The sequence below is a fragment of the Cervus elaphus genome, chromosome 1, assembly GCF_910594005.1.
Source record: "Cervus elaphus chromosome 1, mCerEla1.1, whole genome shotgun sequence".
NCBI classification, from domain to species: domain Eukaryota; kingdom Metazoa; phylum Chordata; class Mammalia; order Artiodactyla; family Cervidae; genus Cervus; species Cervus elaphus.
The window spans coordinates 58342284-58369118 of record NC_057815.1 but is presented as its reverse complement, the minus strand read 5'-3'; the positions used below and the strand labels follow the sequence as shown (position 1 = coordinate 58369118).

The 26835-nt window shown below is 40.0% G+C and overlaps 1 protein-coding gene across 2 annotated transcripts in view; it reads left to right on the top strand.

The window, feature by feature from the left end:
• Positions 1-26835, top strand: part of SYT9 (synaptotagmin 9) — a 203494-nt gene that overhangs the window by 122651 nt on the left and 54008 nt on the right. For both annotated transcript variants that reach the window (XR_006341257.1, XM_043904198.1), the window contains exon 4: positions 25679-25799. Coding sequence is in view for 1 of the 2 variants with exons in the window: in XM_043904198.1 (XP_043760133.1) it covers positions 25679-25799 (121 nt within the window). In the remaining variant the exon portion in view is untranslated. The remainder of the gene's footprint in view (positions 1-25678; positions 25800-26835) is intronic.

The window sequence follows — 26835 nt, the reverse complement described above, 5'->3', positions numbered from 1 at the left end:
TAGCACGTGCCATGCCTGCGGTCTTGTGGGTAGCAACTTTTTTAAAAAAAAGAATGAATGAGCTCATTAAACTTTCCTTGCAGAGTATTCTCAAAAGTATTCATTGCCTTCTGGTTCTCATTGCTTTATTTTTGTTGACATTGTCAGGGAACCTCTTACCTGTTTTAACTTTTGCTTTTTCTAGTTGTTGTAGTTACTATTTTAGTAAGTGTAGATATCACAGATTTTTATCTGTTATTTTGATTTTATCATTCTCTAATAGACAATGAATGTCATGATTTGTGTTTTGTATGATACTAGTGAAGATAAACATCTTTTTGCACATGTATTAACCATTTGTTTTGCTTCTTTTGTGATTTGTCTGTTTCTTTCTTTTACTGAGTTTTATATTGGAGTTTACTTTTGTTTTTTCTTGGTAATATTTAAGATCTCTTTGAGATTAAAGGTGTCAGCCTTTGTTTGCTTTTTGACTCATTAAATGTCTGTGTCTTCGCATATGTAGTATTCTTCCATGGGAAGTTCTACCTTTGGGGTTGGCTTGAAAAGTCCCTCCAACCTCTACCCTCATTCCTGAGGTTACAAAAATCACTTGTATTAACAGCAGCAATTTCAAGGACTAACTTTACTGGTACTTAACCGTTTGCCAGACCCTGTTCCAAGAACTTTGTATGAGCTTGTCTTCATTCATCACAAAAACCCTGTGAGGCACTTGATCTTATAACTCATTTTATAAGTGAAGAATCTAAGACTCAAGTAAATGAAGTGACTTGCTCAAAGTCACGTGGTGAGTAGCAGAGACTGGAATTCAACCTAGATAATCTGACCCTAGAGGCCACAGCCTAAACTGTAATCTCTACTTTAAAACTTGAATCCGTTTGGAATGAATTGGTATGTATACATATGACAATGATCTTGACTAATTTTTCCCAAATACTCACTTATCTCAACTCCATCTGAATAAACCAGCACTTCCTAAATTACCAATATTATCATATAATACATACTCATATTTTTAACTTTTGCGCAGTCTACACATTTGAACCTTATACACTGACATCGTTAAACCAGCTTTTACAATCCAAATTTGACATTTGATGCATTAGTTGATAAAGCCCTTGAAAACTATCTGAAGTGTCATTGCTGAAACAACTCAGTTTCAGCAGTATTTTCATGAAGTCACTCAGTCATGTCCGACTGTTTGTGACCTCATGGACCTACCAGGCTCTTCCGTCCATGGGATTTTCCAGGCATGAATACTGGAGTGGGTTGCCATTTCCTTCTCCGGGAGATCTTCCCGACCCAGGGATTGAAGCTGGGTCTCCCGCATTATAGGCAGACACTTTACCATCTGAGCCACCAGGAAAGTCCAAAAATTATATTTCATCTCACCCTTATTTTGAAGCCAGACACAATAAGACACATATTGTATGATTTCATAAATGCAGAATGTCCAGAAAAGGCAAAGTAGATGAGTGCTTCTTTAAGACTGGAGGTGTAAATGGCCAGTGATTGTAAAAAGACTTGAGGTATCTTTTTAGGGTGATAGCAATGCTAAATTAAATCATGGCCGATGGTGGTAAAATCCTGTGTGCATGCTAAGTCCTTTCTGTTGTGTCTGACTCTTTGCAACCCTATGGACTGTAGCCCGTCAGGCTCCTCTGTCCATGGGATTCTCCAGGCAAGAGTGCTGGAATGGGTTGCCATGCCCTCCTCCAGGGGATCTTCCCAATCCAGGGATGGAGTGTCTCTTGTGTATCCTGCATTGGCAGGCAGGTTCTTTACCACTAGCACCACCTGGGACGCCTGTAAAATCCTAAAAATGTACGAAAATCCATTGAATTTTGCACTTAAAACAAGTGAATTTTATGGGATGTGAATTATATCTCAATTAAACAATTTTTTAAAAAAGCAAAAACCTATACCCTGCACACTCTCTCACACACACACATACACATGCATGATGAGAAATTCAAAAGTGCTTATGTTAATCAAAGTATAAACCTCAAAAATATAATAAAGTTGAGATAAATATGGAAATAATTAGGACTTGAAAGCAGTTAACTGTTACTCTCAAACAGATGCTCCCTTAAACTTAGCCTGTTGATACTGGATCTACCATGAATGAAAAAATGTTGGGAACATATTGTTTAAAATTGTGCTACTGAAGTAATGTGTAATTAGAGTTTTAATAGAATTTTTAGTTCTTAGAAATTAGAAACCCTTTATAATATCTAAGTATGTTTTTCAGTTTTGTACATTTGTATTCTGTATATTTTTGTGAGATAATTATGTACCAAAGTTGGGAGCTGCGTATTTTTGTGCTTTTTTTTTTTTTATTCATTCATCTTCTTCACTTTTCTAGTAGCAATATTCTGATAATTACAGCCTCTTAATAATACATTTTTGCTACCTAGTAAGGTAAATCGCCCATCTCATTCTTTTTTTTTTTTTTCCCCCATCTCATTCTTTTGGGGAAGGTGGGCTGTGCAGCATCTTTGTTGTGGCATGAGGGCTCAGTAGTTGCAGCTTGTGGCCTTCATTGCCCCGGGGAAGACCAGGGATCAAACTGCATCCTCTGTATTGGAAGGCAAATTCTTTACCACTGGACCACCAAGGAAATTCCCCGTCCATTTATTCTTGCAAGCAAATCTTAATATCATTTAGGAATAATGTTTAAAAATGAATTGTGATATTGGTCTAGGATTTACTTGTATTTATATACAATTTTGGTATGAATGAACACCTTTACGATATTAAATATTCCCATCTGGAAACATAGAATATCTCCATTTATTCCAGTTTTTTTAAAAGAGTGATTTAATAAAATTTTGTAAAATTTACTCTATCTGTATTCATTGTATTTCTTAAGATTTTTTTCCTGCGTGCTTTGTATTTTGGCTGCCATTGAGAATGGAACTTGATTTTTAAAATCTGTTTTGTTCACTGGTATATATAGAAAAAACTTTTAAAACGAGATATAATTTACATTGGATAAAAAGCATCTAAAGTGTTCCATTTTGATGAGTTTTGACATTTGTGTTCACTCGTGTAATCGCCATCCAAAAGGTATAGAACATACCAAAAGGTATAGAACATTTCCATCACTCCAGAAAGTTTCATCATGCCCTATCCAGTCAGCCCCTCCACTCTCCTAGCAGCAGCCAGTTTCTGACTTCTGTCACCATGATTTCCTGATGGCAACTTCATATTGTGTGTGATGAATTGGGAGGAGGAGAGATTCTTTTGCTCAGCATAATGTTTTTAATATTTAGCAATGCTGTGGAGTGTATCAGTAGTTCTTTATTTTTCTGAGTAGTATTAAACTGTATGAGTATACCAGATTTTATTTATTTTTCTGCTTTTGGACATTTGGGTTGTTTCTAGGTTTTTTTTTGGCACAAGGTCCTACGTTTGCTTTTGGTTTTGGCAAATATGAATACAGCTGTGACGAACCTTTTTACTCAAGTCTATGTGTGGATATATGTTTTTATTTCTCTTGGGTAAATATCTAGGAGTAAAATTCCTTAGTCATAGGGTACGTATATGTTTATGAGAAATGCAAATGATTTTTCAAATCAGTTGTATGATTTTATCTTCTCACTAGCACTTCTGAGTTCCAATTGCTTCATATCCCTGCCAGTGTTTAGTCTTGTAATCTTTTAATTTTAGCTATTCTAGGGAAAGCATTTCACTTTAGTTTTCCTTTTTTGACTCATGATGCCAAGGACCTTTTCTTGCTTTTCATCTATCTTCTATAAAATTTATGTTTTAGCCTCTTGCCCATTTTTTTGCCCATTTTTATTGGGTTATCTCCTAATTTGTGATTTGTAGGAGTTTATTTATAAATTCTCATTAGACACCTGTTTCGTTAGTTTTAATAGTTACTCACTTGGTTATCTTAGATTCCCAACTAAGCAGTTATATGTTCTGTGAAGAATCATATTTTTGCCCTTTTTGTAATACCTTTACCTTTGTGTATTTCTTTATTTTATGGCATTGGCTAGAACTTCCTAAACTGTTGAATAATAGGAATGATAGCAGGAATTTTTGTCCTGGTCTTGAATTTAATGATAATATTTAAAGTGTTATATTATTCTATTATTAGGAATGGATGTTGAATTTTATCTAATATCTTTTCTGTTGAGATGTTGGTGTGATTTTTCTTCTTTAATCCACTGATGTGATTTATTAATTTTGAAACATTCATGCATCTTAGAATAAACCCTTCTTGGTCCAAAGTGTATTATTAATGCTGATAGATTTTATTTGTTGATACACAGGAATTTTTCAACTGTATTCTTGTAAGAATTGGCCTGTAATTTTGCTTGTTTGTTGTTTTGGTGGAGGTGTTTACTTCTTCTGTGCATCTTTGCCAGATACTGTTTTTAGGGTTATACTAAACTAAATCTTTGGAACATATTTTTAAATAAATCGATTATGTATGACACCTTTTCATTCCCATCCACCTATCCATTTATCCTCGAGTGACTTCCTTCATCTCACTCCTCGCCTTCCCTTGTTATTACTGGCCAGCGCTGAGCCCCAGGGAACCCTAAGCCCTCTGCTTAACTGCACCCAGTCTCGCTACTTCAGGTATAGACATCTTTGGCTCCCTTGAGTTTTGAGATTTCCATTTTCTTTGGAATGAGTTCTCATGTACTAAATTGGAGGGCATTTAATGATAGCACCTAGGGAAGCAGCAATCCCAGCCCACGTGCTGGGCCATAAAATGGATTGAACTATGTGAAATCACTGGGAGTCCTCCATTTTTGACTAACCAAAGGGGCAGTTTCACATAGTTCAGTGTATACCTGGACTCTCTACCAGATGTCTAGAAGCAGCTGGAGGCTAGGGAAACCTTAACTTTTTGTCTTTTGGAGTCCCTGGAGGGAGATACTTAAATCTTCTTTTGTGTGTGTGTGTGTGTGTGTGTGTGTGTGTGTGATGGGGGCCCTTGGTCTTCGGGAACAGCTACCTAAGGAACATTTTTAACATTGTATTTAGATTTTCCTAGATTGTCTTAGAGGCTTTTGCTTTGATTCCCCCAGAGCTCCTCAGGAGACTATTCAGTAAGACTCCTGTCATGAATCTTCCTAAACAGAAGGAACATCCTACACACATTATAGGATCTGACTGGAAGCAATGGCTAATGCTTAAGCAATTGAAATTCTTCTTAATGAGTAAGGAGACCTTATAAAATCCAAGGTGGTCTTAAGAAATTAACTAAAAACAACAGAACCTTGAACAGCATAGGTTGCAAGTTTTTGCAATGGCTTCCTTCTTGGTTATCCTCATCCTACTTTGCCTCAGTTAAGTTCTCTACACAAAAACTAGGCTAATCTCTTTGATTTCTAGACTGATTCTTATTATTCTTGCCCCCAGTCCTCTAATAACTCCCCATTTCATCACAATAGAAGCCAAAGTCCTCCAGGATTTGGGCGCTTTCACCCATTATCTCCGACCTCCTCTTCCACTACTGTAGCAAGCATTTCCCCCACTCCACCTGCACTGGAGCCTCCTTTCTGATGTTCAGACACACAGTTCCACCTCAGCACCATTTTCTCTGCTGGAATCACTTCCCCTAGCTGTCTGTATGCCTTGCTTCCTTTTTTGGGGGGCTGCACCATGCAGCATGTGAGATCTTAGTTCCCCAACCAGGGATCAAATCCATTCCCCAAGCAGTGGAAGTGCAGAGACTTAACCATCAGACCGCTGGGGAGATCTATAATTTTTGGCAGCATTTTTTTTTTTTACCATTTAATATCCAATATCATTTATTTGTTTAATTTGTTTATTGTCTAAGTTCTAGAATGTTACCTACAATGGCAACTCCATTACAGCAAGGATTCTCATCCTTTTTTCTCCTTTACAGTTCCAGCACCTAGTATAGTGCCTGTTACATGGCATGTGTTCAAAAGATACTTATTGAATAGATGAATAAATAAATTTAAAGAGACTTTTTAAAAACATGCCCAGGTTCTCCCCTGCCTCCCACACAGCTGCCTTTGTTCTCATCCTAGGTGAAATGAGAACTGTGCCTTCTGAGAGAAGAGAAAGTTCCTGATACATTCTAAAATCCACCACCTTTGAATGAAGACTTAGGGCCAGAGAAAGCACACAGGTGGAAAGACCCATTCTTGACACTGGTGAACTCTGTAACTGCAGACAAGTTGTTTAACCTCTCTGCTAGTATCTAATCACCTTCTGTAGCAAGGAGGGCCATACCATTTCAAAAGAATATTTTATTGTCTTATTTCCTGTATAATTCTTTCCATAGCCCAGGAAATTCTTTTCATTGAATTTAATTTTTTATCTTGGACCATAGGTGATTTGCAATATTGTATTAGTTTCAGGTGTATAGCAAAGTGATTCAGTTATACATATATCCATTCTTTTTCAGATTCTTTTCCCATATGGGTTATTACAGTGTATTGAATAGAGCTTCCTATGCTATACAGTAAGCCCTTGTTATTTATCTATTTTATATATAGTAATATGTATCTGTTAATCCCCAACTCCTAATTTCTCCCTCCCTCACTCGCCTTCCCCCTTGGAAACCACAAGTCTGTTCTGTATGTCTGTGAGTCTATTTCTGTTTCACAGATATATTAATTTGTATTCATATTTTAGATTCCACATATAAGTGATATCATATGATATTTGTCTTTCTCTCTGACTTACTTCGCTTAGTGTGATAACCTCTCTAGGTCCATCCATGTTGCTGCAAATGGCATTATTTCATTCTTTTTATGGCTGAGTAATATTCCATTGTATATATGTAGGAAATGCTTGTAGCATCTGTGTGTCTCCTGTATTCATGTAGTTTGTACATCAGGATGTAAGAGTGTCTTCAAATGTAGGTCACCCTGATAGAGAGGAGTCTTTGCTGTATGTTCTCCCTGATCAGTCTCTCTCCTTTCCTGTAGAGACTACTGCTTATTCTTTCATTGATGCATTGCGTTTAATATTTATGGACTTACCCTGTGCCAGGCACTGCTCTAAGGAGTATGGGAGCAACACAGATAATGATTTCACACGTGTATTTCAGACACTGTGCTAAATGCTTTCCATGTATTTTATTTATCTTTACTCTTTGAAGTATAGTTGATTTGGGGCTTCCCTGGTTGCTCAGGGGTAAAAAATCCGTCTGCCAATGCAGGAGATGCTGATTCATTCCCTGAGTTGTGAAGATCCTCTGGAGATGGAAATGGCAACACACTCCAATATTCTTGTTTGGGAAATCCCATGGACAGAGGAGCCTGGAGGGCTACAGTCCATGCGATCACAAAAGAGTCAGACATGACTTAGCAACTAAACATGAAATAGTTGATTTATAATGTACTAATTTCTGCTGTACGGCAAAGTGACTTAGTTATGCACACATATACATTCTTTTTTATATTCTCTCCCGTTAGGGTTTATACCAGGAGATTGGATATAGTTTTCTGTGATGTACAGCAAGACCTTGTTGTTTATCCACTCTGAATGTAATAGTTTGCATCTACCAACCCCAGACTCCTAGTCCATCCCTCTCCCTCCCCACACCTTGAAAACCACAGGTTTGTTCTCTATCTTTACATGTATTTTTAGTTTGTTATTTTTTAGAGAAGGAGACTATTACTGTTGTTTTTTATTGGAAGTACATCTGAGATGGCCCCTAATTACACCTACAGTACCCTTTATTGTAACAAAATCTGTTATTTCCCTAAGGAGTATTAGAAAATTTTAGTGGAAATGGAGAGAAACAGTCTAATGCTTGTGTGTGAAAGAAAGGCAGATCCTCTTTTGCTAAAGCCCCATTTGCCCTAGTTCTTAAATAGGATTCAGTCAAGGTAGCTTTTCTCTCTCTTTTTCTTTTTTCCTCTCTAGCTGCAAAGGCAAAAGCAAGTTCCTGCTGATGAAAGGTGTGAGAAGGTCAGCCCTGAGGGTGGAAACCTGTGGCTAAGAGAAGGATCTGGAGGCTTGTAGCTCCCAGCTCAGCAACTCCAAGCTTCTCAAGTCTCCATGAGAATTTAGCCCCCTTCCCCTTCCCCAGTCCCCCAGCCCCCAGTTCTCTTGCGCTCTGCAAGGACTCCCCACTTAGGAGTGCCATAGGCTCTGCAGTCAAGTTGCTTGCTTGGAGGGTGGCTCTAGCCCTAACTGTGTGACCTAGGGAAGATTGCTTAACTTCTCCGACCCAAGGTTCTCTTCTGTAAAATGACCAGGGCCCCAGATAAAAGCACCAAAAGAAAGAAAATAAAGCTCCAGCCTTCAGCTTTTCACAGTCTAAAACAAGTACCTCTAGTTTCATGTGGTAATGGAAACGTGGACAGGGGGCTGCCACAGCAGGGAGCACAGGGTTGGAGAGACAGGAAGCCTGCACAGAAGGGGGAGCTTGTAAGCCAAGTCTTCAACGCCAAAAAAACCCACCACATCTACCAGCAGAGAAGTGAGTAGAGTTGTTCAGAAATGAAAGGGTAAGGTTTGTGTAGGGAGTAAGAATAGTTCAGATGGACTGGAGGACTGGACATGTTAGGCAGGAGAAATAATAGGAGTTATCCTCGGAGTGTTCTCGAAGGATATGTTAAGAAGTTCACTTTTGAACCTAAGAGCATCTGGGATCTGTGAAAGGATTTAAGCAAGCAAGCGAAATGGTCAAGTCTGTTTATGTGAAGGATGGATTGGAAGAGGTAGAATTATCCCCAAGTAATCTTTCAGAGACCGAGTCAGGGAATAGATAGGAAGAGTTGTAATCAAGAACAAATGAAATGGCTTGGTGACCCATGTACTAGGCTCTAAGAGTGGCGGTAAGGATGGAGCAAAAGTTCGTGGGGCCAGAAGAGAGGTAGGATCGTAGTGCTTACCTCCAAATAAGGTTAAAAGCACCCTGTGTCCTGGGATTATCTGTGGAGCAGATCTCCATCCAGAGTAGAGTAAAAGTAATGTTTTTTTGTTTATGATTGTTCGTTCCACTGAGCATGTTGGTTTAATTCACTGTCATGTTTCCCTTTAGAGGGCATCTTTATTAGAGAATCTCATCCTCCCATCTTCCCTAAACTATGTGAATTCTTAGTTTTGATGGAATGTTCGGGATGACAAAGATGCTTACAATGCTGGGTGAATTCTTAATTATTTCCAATGCATCTTCATGTTTTTTTTTTTCCTTCAAAGCCAGCGAAACACCTTGTAACAGTCAGAGTCATCACACAATGCTCAAGCTTCTAAAGATGCTCTCCTGTTCCCAAGTGAGACTTTTTCTTTAAATAAGAACAAATTTTCATCTTGTTCCTTTTTTTCTATTAATAATTGATGGATCTCTAAAATGTCTTAACAGAATAGATTGTTTTACCTTCAACTTAAATACGGAAGTCTTTTCTGTAGTCTTTTAACTTTTGAAATTCTCTTTGTGTTCACCAAGGACAATCTTTGACTAGACATGCTCCCTGGGAAAATAGGAGTATTAAAAAAACTCATGTGTGAATCTTAAAGAATTTATTGGGCAGCAAGTTGAGAAAGAAGAAGTCTCATCAAGACTCCAGTACCCAAAAGTCTTGTGTTTGGTTCACCAAGATTGGAATTCACCTCCTCTTTTCCGTGTCTCCTTTTAAAGTTCGCGTGTTCCTAAGATGCTGAACTAGGCAGCTTTAGTCAGGAGCCCTCACCATTTCAGACCTCCTAGTCCCTCTAGATCTCCCCCTCAGAGACAGTCGCACACTCCACCAAGTCCTATCTCCTTAATCACAATTCTGATAACACGGTTGCCTTGCTCCAAAACTTCATCGTCTCCTCTTGCCTTCCAGTTGACGCCTGAGATCAGGGAACTGCAGGACCTCAGGGCTGGGAAAGACTTTACATTGTTAACCACTCCATTCGTCTCTAAAGCAGAGAAATCTGCAGAACAGATAGTAAATTCTCCCCCTTCAGAGACAAACAGGCCAAGATTTTGGATTGTGATAGAGGAGAATATTCTAAATCTTCCTATGTCTCCCCCTTGTTGGCCCTGTTTCTAAACCTTGGAACAGTTAAGAGTGAGTTTAGTCCCTCTTTTGTATGACTCCACTTCAGATCTGTGCTGACAAGAGTCTTGTCTTTCTTGATCCTTTTCCTGAAAATTTAATACCTCCTCATTGTTCCTCATGTAATACTGATCCTGTCCGTCTCATGGTAGTTGCTCTTCTCACCATCTTTCAGGTGATCATACATCTATAAGCTGCAGGTGCCCAGAACAGAATTCAGGTTTCAGGTGTGTTGAGGCTGGTGTATAACCTCCCTCCCTAGACTGTATCTCTATTGATGTGAAGTGAAAGTGAAGTCGCTCAGTCGTGTCTGACTCTTTGCCACCCCATGGACTGTAGTCTAGCTGGCTCCTCCATCCATCCACGGGATTTTCCAGGCAAGAGTACTGTAGTGGGTTGCCAATTCCTTCTCCAGGGGATCTTCCCAGCCCAGGAAACGAACCTGGGTCTCCCGCATTGATGTAGCCTAAAGCAAAATTGGGCTTCCCAGGTGGCGCTAGTGGTAAAGAACCCACCTGCCAATGCAAGAGACTAAAGAGACGTGGGTTCAGTCCCAGGGTCAGGAAGATCCCCTGGAAGAGGGTAGGGCAATCCACTCCAGTATTCTTGCCTGGAAAATCCCATGGACAGAGAAGCTTGGCGGGCTACAGTCCTTGGGGTTGCAAGAGTTGGACGTGACTTCGTGACTAAATCACCTTGATGGGAACTTGCCGGACTTCCCTGGTGACTCAGCAGTAAAGAATCCACCGGCAATGCAGGAGACACAGCAGACGTGGGTTCGATCCCTGGGTGGGAAAATCCTCTGGAGGAGGGCATGGCAATCACTCCAGTATTCTTGCCTGGAGAATCCCATGGAAGAAAAGCCTGGCAAGTTACAGTCCATAGGATCATAGAGTCGGACACGACTGAAGCAGCTCAGCAGGCATGTACACATGCGAACTCGTCAGCCAGCCCCTAGATTATACTCTTAGAATTCTCTAAGGGGAAGCCCCAGTCATGTGGGGAGGTCAGGAACAACCCCATCCCCACACCAGTGGAACCAATCGTCTGAGTCCTCACCAGTGCACCAGTCCAGACTGGGAATCCCAGACTCAGTCATGTTGCAGGGTAAGCATGAGGATATGAAAGCAAGCAGTGGAGGCTTCCTCCCAGCTTGAGCAACTGTGAGCCATATAGCATCATGCGATATGAACATATCATAGCAGCCATCCTGACTTACGGACTCACTTTTCCTTTTGCCATCATGATTCTAAGGGAGTTACATGAGAAGGTGGTGGTATTTTGGAATAGGATAGCAATATAGAGAAGGATAAAATTGGACAGACTAGATATTTTTGGAGGGAGAAATAGCATGACTTGCAGATGTGGGAGGGTGAGAGGAGAGGAGGAATACAAAATCTAATGACTACCAGATTTGGGGAGCTGCTTGGAGGATGTGTTTACCAAATTGAAATGGAAAAGATGGGTAGGATGGCTGGGAGCAGGAGAGGGAAATCAGTTCCATTTTTGAAATATCAAGATTGAGATGCCTTTTAGACAATTAATTAGACACCTAAAGAAGGCACTTGGATGTATGAGTTTATAATGCAGGAAGAGGTGGGGATGGAGACATAAATGTTGGAGTCATCCATGTACACAAGTGGCATTTTAAACCAGGGAAGCAGATAAAATCAGAAAAGATAGTGATGTCAGTGTTTTTGGTCAGCTGTAAAGTGATCTAATATATATGTGATGTTATTATCCTATGTATTCCTAACTGAGCATATCATTAGTCAGAGTAAGACTTTCTAATGTAGGGCCAGTCCTGTGGAATTAGATCTAGAATTGTTTGAGGGAATGATTCAAAAAAGGAAAAGGAGTGGGCTGATGGCAGTCCTCTCCCAGGGCCCTGTGAGGGCTGCTGGCTTCTCTCGTCCCCCAGCACCAGCTCAGAGAGCGTCATCCTCCAGGAACACTTCCAGTGCAATTAATCATGTTAATATCTATAAATAAAGTGCAATCAACAGTTACTTTAACAGTGCATGCTAATTATTGGTAGGATCTGTCACTGAAAAAGGATGTTTTTGCCAATTTTGTCACGTCTGGGGAAAGTATCGGGAATTTGGTGGGAGTTTCTGAGAAAGCTGAATGGCCAAATCATTGCAAGCTTCCATTTACAGGTGGGCCAGGTTTGGGGCATCAGTGTGATTGCTACAGTGAAAATCAATGACCCTTGAGAGAAATGTTGCAACTGGAATTTCCTCTCTACATGATAAATAATTATGTCATCCTGCTTTATCTCACAAGTGTTTTTTTGTTTTTGTGAGAGACTCTGTAAGAACAGGATTTCTCAGTGAGTCAGTAATGCTGGAGGACACAGGGTGGGTGATGACCAGATGTCCCATAGCTTAGTGGCTTCCTGGAAATTTGGCACAAAGTCTTGAGGAAGCTAGGCTACGGGGGCTGCAGCAGATATCCAAGAACTCTTGCACCTCTTCATGTGTGCATCAGTTCAAGAAATACTAAGCTACTCATAAGTGTCTGCCACTAGGAAAGATGGAGAAGTCAGACATCCTCTAGAAGAGTACAGAGACCAGTGAGAATAAGAAGCATACATCACATGTAGTAATATTAGCCACCTCTTCTTTACTACAGATGCAGATTTTCTCATTTAATCTTTTCAACAACCCTAGACCTTAGATTGGAGAAGGAAATGGCAACCCACTTCAATATTCTTGCCTGGAGAATCCCATAGACAGAGGAACCTGGCAGGTTACAGTCTATGGGGTCACAAGAGTTGGACATGACTGAGCGACTCAGCACTTACACAGGGCTTAGATGGTAAAGAATCCACCTGCAATGCCGGAGACCTGGGTTCGATCCCTGGGTTGGGAAGATAGCCTGGAGAAGGGCGTGGCAACCCACTCCAGTATCCTTGCCTGGAGAATCCCCATGGAGAAGCCTGGCAGGCCATAGTCCATGGAATCTCAAAGTTGGACATGGCTGAGCAACTACGCACAGCACAGTACTAGTTTCCAAATGAAGAAACTAAGAGCAGAGAACTGATAAACCGAGAAATTGTGTAGTTTATCTAAGGTTGCATAATAAGGAATGACTAAGACTTCATCCTGTTGTTCCACACGTCCAGACTTCAGGACTTTTAAATAACAAGTCCTTTATATGTTTATACCCCCAGCTTCAATTCTCAGTCTTCAAAGCAAACACCTTAAACTGTTTGTTTCAAAATATGCCTGCATATTTTTTAATGCTCTATTTAATTTTTTAGTTTTAGATTTTTATCAAATTTTGTTATGAAAGTTGAAGATTTAGCTCATAAGTGCACTACACAAACACACATTCTTGCTCCTCCAACTTCTCAAAATAGTAATATTACAAATTTGTAGAGATAGTAATTCCTATCTGTATCATTATTATATAAACTTAGTTTATAATAACTGAACCATATAGTGTGATTATGTTCTTTGTTCCACCCAGGAGTTGGTCATTCGTATTTCTAGCCTGGCTCTTACCCCTGATCTCCGTACTCGTATATAATTGGCTCCCTGGCCTTCCCATTTGTATCGCACATTTAATGCATACAGAACTGAGTTCTTGGTCTCTACCATAGCCTTTCCTGGTGGTTCAGAGGGTCAAGAGTCTTCCTTCAATGCAGGAGACCTGGGTTCCATCCCTGAGTCTGGAAGTTCCCCTGGAAAAGGCAGTGAGAATCCATTCCAGTATTCCTGCCTGGAGAATTCCATGGACAGAGGAGCCTCGTGGGATACAATCCATGGGGTCACAAAGAGTCGGGCCCAACTAAGTGACTAACACTTTCACTTTCCCATAGCCCAGTGCCTTCTCCCTCTCCATTTAGAAATGCAAGTTAATGGCAATTCCACCTTCTCATTAACTCAGACCAAAAGTACTGGAATCATCCTTGACTGCTCTCTTTCTATCATTTATTCTATTAGAAAACTCTGTTGTTTCATCTTCAAAATTTGATGATCTCTCATCACTGTTTTCTGTGGACCAATCCACATCACCTCTCACCAGGTTTGTTACAGTCAGCTCCTAACTGCTGGCCCTGCTGCTGCCCTTGTCCCCTCAGACTCATCTGAGGGGCAGAAGCCTGAGTGATCACATTAAAATAAAATCACATTGTGCTGTTTCTCGGCTTTAACCTTTTAATGACTTCCATTCCCACTTAGAGCAAAGTTCTTACGATAACCTGCATGATTCAGTCCCTCACAACCTCTGTGACCGCACCATTTTTTCCTCCCTTCTCTTCTTTCTATCTCCTTTCCCTTCTGCAGACACAGCAGGTACACTCCCACCTCATGGCATCTGTACTTGCTCCTTGATTTGTGTGCAGTTTCCCCCAGTTAGCTGCATTACTAACTTTCTAACTTCATTTCTAAAGGTCTTCACTCAAAAAGGAACTCTATTATGAAGGCTTCCCTACTTAACATTTTATTTAACTCTTCAATACTACTTAATTCCTCTTCTGGACTTTTTTCTTCTCTGCATTGTATTATATGTATGTGTATTATATGTATATTTATATGTGTGTGTGTGTGTATACATGTATGCATATGTCTGTATATAGTTTGTTTTGCTCATTGTCAAGCTTTACAACATAAGAAATATAAGACTCATGATGGCTTTTTTTTCTATTAAAAACCTTTTTTTCAGGTACATAAAAATTAAATCTATTTTTGTTTACTTATAGCCATCAATCCATCAGTCATCAATAAGTATGCTTATTAATTGTAATAATCTACCTGTAGCTTTTTTACATTTCTTTTTTTTTTATGCCATGCCACATGGCTTGTGGGATCTTGGTTCCTCGGCTCGAGATCAAATCCAGGCCCTTGGCAGCAAAAGCACAGTCCTATCACTGGATCACCAGGGAATTCCCCAGGATTTATTTCTTTATACAGGAGAAATAAATGACAGAATGAATTCCTCATGTCAAAACTTTATACTGTTTATTTCTTTTCCGTACCTTATTTCCCTAGCTAAGGCCTGAAGTACAGTATAGAATATAAGCAGTAATGTGTCTTATTTCTTACGTTAATTGGGTAGCTTTTCACATTTCACCAGTAAGTACATCAATGCTGTAGCCTTGTTTTCAGACGCCCTCCATCAGATAAATTCCTCTTCTATATCTGGTTTGTTAAAAACTTTTACCATAAACAGATGCTTGATTCTTATCATATTTTTCTACATTCACATAGATAATTACATGACTTTCCTCTGTATTATTTTACTATGAACACATATTTTTAAATCTTCATATGTTAAATTAACCTTAGAAACTTGAGGTAAAACACATGGAAGTAATGTGCTGTCATTTTTATGTTTTTCTTCATTCAGTTTTCTCATATTTTGATTAATTTTTTAAAAATCTCAGTTTGAAAAGTGTACACTATGTCTAATTTTTATCATCTGTAAAAGTGTAAAGGTGGATGTAAAGGTGTTTATAAAATAATTTTATTATCTGTTTAATGTTTTTGGTAAAGATCCATGGTGGTGTTGCATTTCAATCATGACATGATTATTTTGCCTTTTCTCCCCTACCCCCTCTTTTTACCTATTTTAACAAAGGTTAACAGTTTCAGCCTTTTCAGAACTAACTTTTGGCTTCGTTGATTTTCTTTAAATATATTATTTTTATGTCATTAATTTCTGCTTTTAAATTTATTATTTCCTTCCACTTAGTTTGGGTTCAATTTGTTGTTCTTCTTCCAAGTTCTTTAGATAGATGCTTTGATTATTTTGTTCCATGTTACAGTTTTTTTAAAGCTAAAAATTTTCCATTAATTTGATTCTTAAGCATTTGTGTGGGGAAAATCCTACAGTCCTCTTCCTCTGTGTTTCTTTTACTCTCATACGACTACCACACTCACATCTCTGACACCAAACATGTTGGGGTTTTTCATATATATTTCACAGGCAATTCTGAGACCAGCCGGCGTCTTACAATTTAACTCAATTTGACACTGTCAGCCTGATTAAGGACTCAGTCCCATGAGACTCTCCTGGCTTCAGATGCCAGTCACAAGTAGCAAGTGCCCAGATTATCCACAACTTCTGTCCAACTTGGCTACAGGTCAGACGGTCCCATGACCTGCTCCTTGGATTCTATTATTTGTGGGAACAGCTCACAGAACTCAGGGAAACACTTACTTGCTTTACTAGTCTATTAAAAGATGTGATAAAGAATACAGATGAACAGAGATCCATTGGGTGAAGTCTGGGAGGGTCCTGAGCACAGTAGCTTCTGACTCCATGGAGTTGGGGGATGTGTCACCTTCCTGATGTATGGATGTCTTCACCAACCTGGAAGATCTTTGAAACCAATACTTTAAATAGTTTATGGGGGCTTTCTAGTGTAGGCATGGTCAATTATCAGCTTCATTTCCAGCCCTCTCCCATATCTGGAGAGTGGGTGGGGGGTGGTACTGAAAATTTTGAGTTTCTAATCATGGCTTGGTCTTTTTGGTGACCAGTTCCCATCCAGAAGCCATCAAGGAACCTGCCCACAGTTGCCTCACTCAGACAGAAGGTGCTCCCAGTGCTCCTACTGCTCTTATCACTTAGGGATTTACAAGGGTTTTAGGAACCCTGTGTCATGAGCAGGGATGAGGACCATAAGTGCAATATATTTCTAATCTTCATTGTGATTTTTACTTGGAACCATGGTTATTTGGAAGTGTATTTCTTGGTTTCTAAACATATAGACCTGCTTCTTGAGAAACCTATATGCAGGTCAGGAAGCAACAGTTAGAACTGGACATGGAACAATGGACTGGTTCCAAATAGGAAAAGGAGTACATCAAGGCTGTATATTGTCATGCTGCTTATTTAACTTATATGCAGAGTACATCATGAGAAACGCTGGGCTGGAAGAAGCACAAGCTGGAATCAGGGTTGCTGGGAGAAATATCAATAACCTCAGATATGCAGATGACACCACCCTTATGGCAGAAAGTGAAGAGGAACTAAAAAGCCTCCTGATGAAAGTGAAAGAGGAGAGTGGAAAAAGTTGGCTTAAAGCTCAACATTCAGAAAACTAAGATCATGGCATCTGGTCCCATCACTTCATGGGAAATAGATGGGAAAACAGTGGAAACAGTGTGAGACTTTATTTTGGGGGGGCTCCAAAATCACTGCAGATGGTGATTGCAGCCATGAAATTTAAAGATGCTTACTCCTTTGAAGGAAAGTTATGACCAACCTAGATAGCATATTAAAAAACAGAGACCTTACTTTGCCAACAAAGGTCCGTCTAGTCAAGGCTATGATTTTTCCAGTAGTCATGTATGGATGTGAGAGTTGGACTGTGAAGAAAGCTGAGCGCCGAAGAATTGATGCTTTTGAACTGTGGTGTTGGAGAAGACTCTTGAGAGTCCCTTGGACTGCAAGGAGATCCAATCAGTCCATCCTAAAGGAGATCAGTCCTGGGTGTTCACTGGAAGGACTGATGCTGAAACTCCAATACTTTGGCCACCTCACGTGAAGAGTTGACTCATTGGAAAAGACCCCGATGCTGGGAGGGATCGGGGACAGGAGGAGAAGGGGATGACAAAGTATGAGATGGCTGGATGGCATCACCAACTCGATGGACGTGAGTCTGAGTAAACTCTGGCAGTTGGTGATGGACAGGGAGGCCTGGCGTGCTGCAAAGAGTTGGACATGACTGAGCGACTGAACTGAACTGAAACATATAGAAACACTATATCTTTTTATTATAGAGTTCTAGCTTAATACCATTATTATCAGCCCTTATCCTATCTCTCTGCCAGTCCCTGCTGTTAACCTAACCTCCTTCCAGAATGTCTCCTGTGTCATCAGCTGTTGATCTCTGGGTGAGAATGTGTGATGGTTAGGTACACAAGTGATGGACCACAACCACTTCTCCCCTTTTCAGTACAGGAAAATATGTGTGAAAAGACAAGCTGAAAGGAGGGCACTATGTACGTATAGTAAAGGACTGACTCAACAAGCTTGGGGTACCTAAACCCTGCACATTCTACAGAACGGACTAGACCTTGACTAAAACAGTGGGTTGCCATGTCCTCCTCCAGGGATTCCCAACCCAGGGATTGAACCCAGGCCTCCTACATTGCAGATGGATTTTTTACCATCTGAGCCACCAGGGAAGCCCATAATTTATGATGGTTACTTGTTTTTGTTCATTTAGGGCTCTAGGCTACACCGATCCCCCTCTGATGAAGGGAGTAAAGACTGACCAGCTAAGATTAGTCAGTGGGTACTCCTTACCACCCGCAGTAAGAACAGTGGGCATCAAGGTTTAGGTGAGCTTTCCTCGTTGGTGATACTTTGTATGTTTTGTCACACATCACAGTGGGGAGTACCAAGTGCTGTATGTGTGACTCCATTGGAAAAGGGCAACTGGAAACTAATGCCTGATTTCTCTCGGACTCCACCCTATGTAATGTTTTTTTCTTTGCTGATTTAAATCTGTGTCCTTTTATTGTAATAAACCATATGAACTTGACTTAGCAACTAAACTACCACTACACCATGAGTATAACAGCCTTTCTGGGTCTTTCTAATGAATCATCAGACCTGAGGGGGTCTTGTGGACCCCCAGTATGTGTGTGTGTGTGCAGAGTCGCTACAGTGGTGTCCAACTCTTTGTGACCCTATGGACTGTAGCCCACCAGGGTCTTCTGTCTGTGCGATTCTCCAGTCAGGAATACTGGAATGGGTTGCCATGCCCTCCTCCAGAGGGGAACTTCCTGACCCAGGGATCAAACCTGTGTCTTTTATGTCTCCTGCATTGGCTTGCTTGGTAAATCACTTCAGTCATGTCCGACTCTTTGTGACCCCATGAACTGTAGCCTGTCAGTCTCCTCTGTTCAAGGGATTCTCCAGGCAAGAATGAGGTGGGTTCTTTAACTCTAGCACCACCTGGGAAACCCAGTACAGTGGTGTTTAAAAGTTATTGAGACTGGGATATCAAAACTCTGTTGATAATGATTCCCTGCCTAACTTGTATAACCTACTATGAAACCAAAGTTCATTAATTTTGGCAATGTTAATATCATACAAGTAGTATTAAAGAATAATTATTTAAAATATCCAGTTATATATATATACATATCAGATGAAAATATGAGATTGTCCCCACTTCTTCATGAGGATCTTCACAAAATGCCAAGCAGTAAAAGATTTTTGCTTTGACCCTTCAGTTACAAATACAGACAACTAAGGATGTCCTAGAATATGAGGAAAACCAACATCATGAAAGAGAAGGTCCAAGGTAAACAAACAGATCAACTGATGACTGGAGAAAAAGAGATTAAAGCAAGAGAAAAAAAAATCCAATTAACATCAATCACTGAGGACCAAGCAAAATCAGTGAAAACAAGATATCTAAAGGGGAAATTACAGAAGATACAAGTACAAAGTAAAAGTACAAAGAGACAATCTTAAAACCTCCTTGAGGGGGAAGAAAATATCTACAAAAGAATGGCATCAAACACCCTAGCTAGAACATGAAGTACTAGAAGGTATTGTGACAAAGTAGAAGATTCTAAGATAAAATAATTCTAACCTAAATTCTGTGCCTAGCTAACTTTAAGAATTAGAGCACAATAAAGATCACTTTAACTACCTGTGAACCCTCACTGGAAAAAAAGTACTCAAGAACACACACAAGCAAAATGTATCTTAAAATGGGAGATGATAATGGGTTTTATGAAACTGCAGTGAACATTGAAATAAATATTTTAACCATAGTTTAAATGTTTGCTAATACTCTGACTGTGAAACAATGGAATGGGAATAAACCATATTTTGAAAAACAATATCATAATAAATTCCAAGAGGAAGAAGATTTGGATACAAAATTAATAAACTTGACTTAATAAAAATATAGAAATAAATCCTTTGTGAATAGAGGATAGGCATTATTTTTAGATACATTTGAGCACAAATGCATGGGATAGGATAGAATAATTTTTAAATGGTTGAAACCATCAAGGCATTCTCTGAACTCAAGACAGTACAACTAGAAGACAAAAATATAATCCTCTGTAAAATCTGTCTTTTCAGAATTTTTAAATTTCCATTAATTTATGTACAGCAAAATTAATCAATTTTAAGTGTGCAAGTTTGTCACATATGTATAGTCATATAACCACTACCATTCAGTTCAAAATAATTTTTAATTTCTCTTATGACTTTTTTCTTTGACTTGTAGATAATTTAGAAAAGTATTGTTTAATTTTCAAATATATAGAGATTTTCTAGATATCTATGGTTGAATTCTACTTTAATTTTATTGTTGTTAAAGAACATACTTTGTGTGATTTCATTCATTTTGAATTTAATGAGAATTTTTTAATGACCCAGAATATGATTCATCTTGCTGAATGTATATATTTGAAAAGAATGGGCATTTTGATCATTTGATGGAGTATTAATAGGTAAAGTGAAAGTGAAGTGAAGTCGCTCAGTCATGTCCGACTCTTTGCGACCCCATGGACTGTAGCCTACCAGGCTCCTCCCTCCATGGGATTCTCCAGGCAAGAATACTGGAGTGGGTTGCCATTTCCTTCTCCAGTTAATAGGTAAAGTAAGTTTCAATTAATAGGTAAAGTAAGTATCAATTACGTCAGGTTAGTCAATAATATTGTTCAAGTCTTTTATATCCTTAACTTCTTTTTTGCTTGCTTGTTCAATGGTAGAGTAGTGCTGGAATCTCTAACTCTACTTGTGTATTTGCCTATTTGTCCTCTTAATTCTATCTCATTTGTTTAACATATTTTGAAGTTCTGTTATTAGAAGCATATGCATTTAAGATTATGTTGTCTTGATGATTTTAGCCTTTGTCAATGAAGTATCACCTTCCTCCCTGGTAATATTCCTTGGCCTGGAATCTTGATATTAATATAACCACTCTAGCTTTCTTTAGATTACTGTTTGCATGGCCTAATTGTTTTCATCCTTTACACCTATCTTTGTCTTCTTATTTTAAGTGGGTTTCCTGTAGACAGTGTATATAGTTGGGTCTTGCTTTACAGTCCTATCAGAACATTTATATCCTTTTAATTGAAGTTATCAGGTATATACATTTAATGTAGTTATCAACATGGTAGTGTTTAAATCTGTCTTTTCTGTTTGTTCCACCTGTATTTTCACTCCTTTTTTCTGTGCCTTTTTTTGAATTGAGCATTTAGAAGTGTGTTATTTAGTTTCCAAATATTTAGAGATTTCCCAGATATCTTTTTGTTATTGATTTCTAATTCATTTCCATTGCAGCCAGAGAATATACTTTGAATCTTCTCAAATTTAATTGAGGCTTGTTTTATGGGCTATAATATGATCTTTCTTGTTCAGTGTTTTGGGTCCACCTGAAGAGATATGTATTCTCTTGCTGTTTGGTGTTTCTTTACTGCCACTCATTAGGCCAAGTTAGTTGATAGTGCTGTTCAGGTATTCACATCTCTGACTTCAACTTGTTTATCCTCACAGTTCTATAAGTTTTTGCTTCAGATAATGAAATGACCCTCCTTTTCCTGGTAATATTCATTTCTCTTACATATACTTTGTCTAATATTAACTTAACCACTCCAGATTTCTTTTTATTAGTTTAAGTGTGGCATATAGTTTTTTATTCTTTTACTTTTAATGTACATGTACCTGTATATTTAAATTAAATTTCATGTAGAGAGCATAATATTGGGTCTTGCTGTTTACTAAATTAGATAATCTTTGCCTTTTATTTGGATGCTTAGATCTTTTACATTTATGTGATTATTAAAATTATTTTGTTTAAATTTACTATCTTACTATTTGTTTTCCATTTCTATAATTTATATCTCTTCCGGTCTTATTCCCTTTTCCTTTTTTTCTGCCGTCTTTTGGATTAACTTAATATTTTTAAAGCATGTATCTTATCCCTTTTGTTGGCTTATTAACTAATTTATAGTTAATAAATTATGTTATTTTAGTCATTTCTTCTGGGTTTATGGTATATGTTTTAATATACAGAGCCTAACTTAAAGTGATAGTATACTACTTATCTTCAGTACAAGAATCTTACAGCAATGCTAGTTTCATATCTTTCCAGTGAATAACCCCAATAAAATTAAAATTTCTCTTTCTCAATATTAATTTTTTTAGTCCCAGAGAAGACTAAATCTCCCTGTGTGGGTAATATACTCATCCCTGAACAGAAGACAGTGGACAGGGGCATGAATACTTTGGTCTGAATTCCTGCAGCAGCCCTCCTAGAACTTTATGGAATTGGGAAGGATTTCACCAGAAGAACCCAAGGATAGGAATGCAAAAGTGCGCTAGCTAGACAAAGACTAGAACTATCACAGACCACTACAGGTAAACATCACAGAAAGAGTTTACAGGTCCACAGGTATAGAATTCACACACATGTGCTATCAGTTCCCTATATATCTTGCCAACAATACTGACCTTGGCCACACAAAGCAAAAGCAAGTGAAGCATTTCTTTGTATGACATTTTCCTTCCCCATGTACCCTTCCAGGGCATTTAGCCACCAGTGACACCTCTGCATATCTGATTTCTGTCAAGCTGGAATAGAAGCCAAACACTCCATACTCTTTTGTATTTGACTTTTATCAGCATCCTGGAAAATTTTTTACTAACAATATGAATACTTCTGTGTAAGGCAGTGTTTCTCAACCTTGGCACTACTGACATTTTGGACCAAATAATTCATTGTAGTGAGGGGCTCCCCTGTGCATTGTGGGATGTTTAGCAGCATCCCTGGACTCTACCTCCTAGATGTCAGTAACACCTGCCTCCCCAGTTGTAACAGTTACAAATTTATCCAGGTAACACCAAATGTGCCCGGAGGGAGCAAAATTGCTTCTGGTTGAGAACCACTGATTTAAGGGGAATGTTTATACACAACAGGAGCCATAGATTCTTAACCCCAAATCAGTATGGGCTGATGCAGAGAAAGCAGAGTTAGTATTAGGTTCCATCAACTCCTGTTCCATAGCCCACCAACTGGTCACTTCTCAAGGGACCACATCTGTTGTTCACCACAGCAAAAACAGCTTCCAGCACCTGGAAGAGAGCAATGCTCAACAATCACAACAGATGTTAAGAGAGTAAGCAGATGGATGGATGAATGAATGAAGGATGAAAAGAAAAATGTACGTGATTATTCAGTGTTACTCTGGGGAAAGGAGTAACTTAGGTGGTATGTACGTAAGAAAAGGAGATATTTTACTATTATACTTACATTTGTACTTGAATTATATCACTCTTACTTTCATAGTTTCGATAATTTTAAATGATTTATTTTTAAAGCACTCGGAAATCAAACCAAGCCTTTTCTCCCTAATAAATCTTTAATTTGCCTAGGCTTTCCTTTTAACTACAAAAGTGGACTTTAGCCCTAGTTCATATTCTGAATATATGACCAAATCTGAAGCATATTTTTTTTTCTTTTAACTCATAAGTAAACAGCAGTATAATGTAAATATTTGTGAATGAAAAAGGTTTATGTTGGAGGAAAATGTACTTAGCACAAAAGTAACTTAACACAGTACATTCGGTTGTGTGCCTTGGCCTTGAGGGTGGGGACTGGAGTAGATGTATCGTCACATCTCCAGCCCTACAGAGCTTGTGCAGTGGGCCCTCAGAAGTCGTATGCTGAGAAAATGATGATAGAGCTTCATACAGGTGGCTTTGGTTGCTCCTGTTTTACTTTGTTCAGACCAAGGTTATTAGGGCAGGATGAGAGGAGTGGGGGCTTGAGCCCTCTGATAAAAGTCCTCTGAGAAGGACAGCTGTCTGAGCCTTTCTGCTTAAGGCAGACAGAAGAGGTCCAAGGGCAAGGGAATAGGCCAGGGAGTGTAGAGAAAAAGGCAATTTATGGGGACAGCTGTTGCTCCTCTTTTCCTCTGCTACTAGCCAGAAACTAGATCAAATCCTCCAGTGTCAACAGACCCTCCTCCTGCAGTTGAAACCCCAGCAACACAAAACTGTCTAGCCCCAGCCCATGTGACACCCCACTCCTGTAGAATTGTCATCTCTCCCCTCACCTCCACCCCAGAGGGAAAGGCCCAACTACCTAGGTCTCTTGATATCAGGGCTCCAGGAGCCAGAAGAGCCTGGCATGCTTTCGAGGGGAGGTCATTTATTTACATGAAGCAGGCAGAGCTCAGGGATACAGAGCAATCCATCTGCCTTAGCGACCAGACAGGCTCCCTTCACCTCAGTCTCCTGCAGAAGCAGTCAAGGAGAGAGGTTGGGCGAGGTGACCTTCCAGAGCTGAATCTGTGCTTCTAAAAATAGAAGCATCCTTAGAGAATCAAGGAGGGGAGGAGAGACTATGGATGTTGAGGGCAAAAGCTGGACACCCCAGAGCATTATCATTATGAAGCTATATTAATTAGACCCAGACACCCAGCTTGATAACCTCAGGTATCACAGAAATTGAAACTAAACAAACTGGCTTCCCCGCTCCCGCCCCCCATTTCTGGTTGGATTTTCCCTGGGCTAAAAAGGAAAAAGAGAATGGTGTCTTCTGATCTATTTGATTGGCTATACACTGCCCGAGGAGATGTTTTCCCCAGCAGAGAAAAGTGGGTCTTCTTAGAGACATACCAAGGAGAAGCAAAACTTCAGCAGAGTGGGAGCCCAGTGGTCAGCAATTGGGGGCTGTGGGACCTGGATCCCCTCCTATGTCTGTCTGCCTGGAGAGACTGCACAGGGCTGGGCAGGTGTCCGAGTGTGTCGAGGGCTGTGGATGTGTGGGCTCAGGGCTGCTGCTCTGCAGACCCCTGCAGTAGGGACTAGTGTTTGCAGGCCTCAGTGAAGCCACATCCTGCTCTGCACAGGTTGTGTGTGACCAGGTTGTGTGCAGGGTTCTGTGGGTAGAGGGGTGTGTGTGTGCACACATGCATGTGTTGGGATGGAGAGTGTTTGCAGGAGTGTATGAAAGTATTGCAGCAAACTTGGTAGGGGCCATGTAGGGGAGAGTGAGGGACTGTCGGGGAGGGATGCATATGGATGGTGGCTATTTGTGTGCCTGTATGAGGCTTGTGGGAAAAACTGCAGGTGAAGCTATGTAGGAAACCCGGGATAAGGAGTCTCCAAGGGGCTGTATGGAGACCCATTTGAAAGAGTGCACGAGACTGCGGGGGGTGTGTACAGAGCATGTGTGGGCTGCCTATGAGGCAGGCAGCACTGCTGGGTACTCTGTGTAGCTTTGTCCTGGGGGCTGTGTGGACTATGGTGGGGATATGAGTGAAGTTGCATGGGGGTCTCCATGGGGGTAGTTAGGCTGTGGGGCTTCTGTTCTCTGCAGGGCTGCAGGTAATGAGACAGAAGGGACAGAACCCAGATGGTCTGCAGTTCTGCCATCTAAAGATGAGTGTGTTTCCTTAGGGAGGGGGCTCCGGAAGTAGGAACATTTATTCTTGTGATTGACGATGCGAAGAGAAAAGACGTGAGGGATTTGGGAGATGAGCGGAAGGACCAGTGCAGCCCCTTGCAATTCTGCCCTGCCCCTGCTTCTGTGTGGACCAGGCTAAAGACACTTTCTTTACTATGATTATTATTTTATGTTTAAAATTTATTTATTTTTTAACTGAAGGATAATTGCTTCACAGAATTTTGTTGGTTTCTGCCAAACGAAGATACTTCTAGTGCTTCAGTTTGTGCTTTCTCAACAGGACAACGTGGATCTTGGAGAACTGATGTTTTCCCTCTGCTATCTTCCCACGGCTGGCAGGCTGACCATTACCATTATAAAAGCAAGGAATTTAAAGGCAATGGACATAACAGGAGCATCAGGTGGGACAATCTCAAATTCAGATTTCCTCCTACAGTTCTTATATAGCACCTCATGAAGCTTCCAGTAGAGTAATAAAGGTACATGGACTTTGGAACCAAACTGCCTATGTTTAAACCTAGTCCTAGACCTAATAGCTGTGTGAGGCTGCCAAGTCAGTCTCTCTGGGTTTTAGATCCCCATCTGTAAAAATGAGGATAATAATAGTGTCTGGCTCTTTGGGTTGTTACAGGATTATGATGCCTAAGGATGCTGCATGGCACACAGTGAATGCTCCTTGGTGTTAGCTCTCATTATTACTACTAGTATTCCCTTAGGTCTTCTCCGCCACGTGACTGTGGACTGGACCCACAGTTTGCACATGCTGATATATCTAATTGGGTCTTTCCTCAGATACAAGCAATTGTCACCTCAGGCTTTTAGAAGATTGATATCCTATATCCTTCTATGAAAGGTCCATCAGTGAACTATGCAGTTTGGTTTTTCCATTGAATCAAGCATGTATCCTTAAATTTTAAACCCTCACAGAGGGACTCCCCTGGCAGTCCAGTGGTTAAGATTCCACGCTTCCAATGCAGGAGCATTAGTTAGATTCCTGGTGGAGGAACTAAGATCCCATGCTGCTTGGCATGGCCAAAAAATAAAAAAACAAAACAAACAAAATCCTAACAGAAGGTATCCTGAAATGGAATTCCTTTCTATAACTTTACAAGCCACCTCTGCAGGGGTTCCCAAAATGTGGTCACAAAGTGCCCAGTCCACTGGCTTTTGGTCACTGAGATCAAAAGATGCAATATATTTTGCCTCCTGGATACCAGTGTTTTATTCAAGCAGAAAAAAAAAAAAGATGTGACCCCTTCTGGCCCTCTAAGTCCTCCTGGACAGTGTATGAGTGTCAGGGCCACCCATGGTTATGCAGGTAAAGCAAGGAGAACGCCCCCACTTAGCAGGAAAATAGTGAGGTGAAGCCAGGAATGTCCCACCAGGTGCAGAGACCAGCCTCGTCCCCTGTCACCCATTCGCAGCATGGCCCCACAA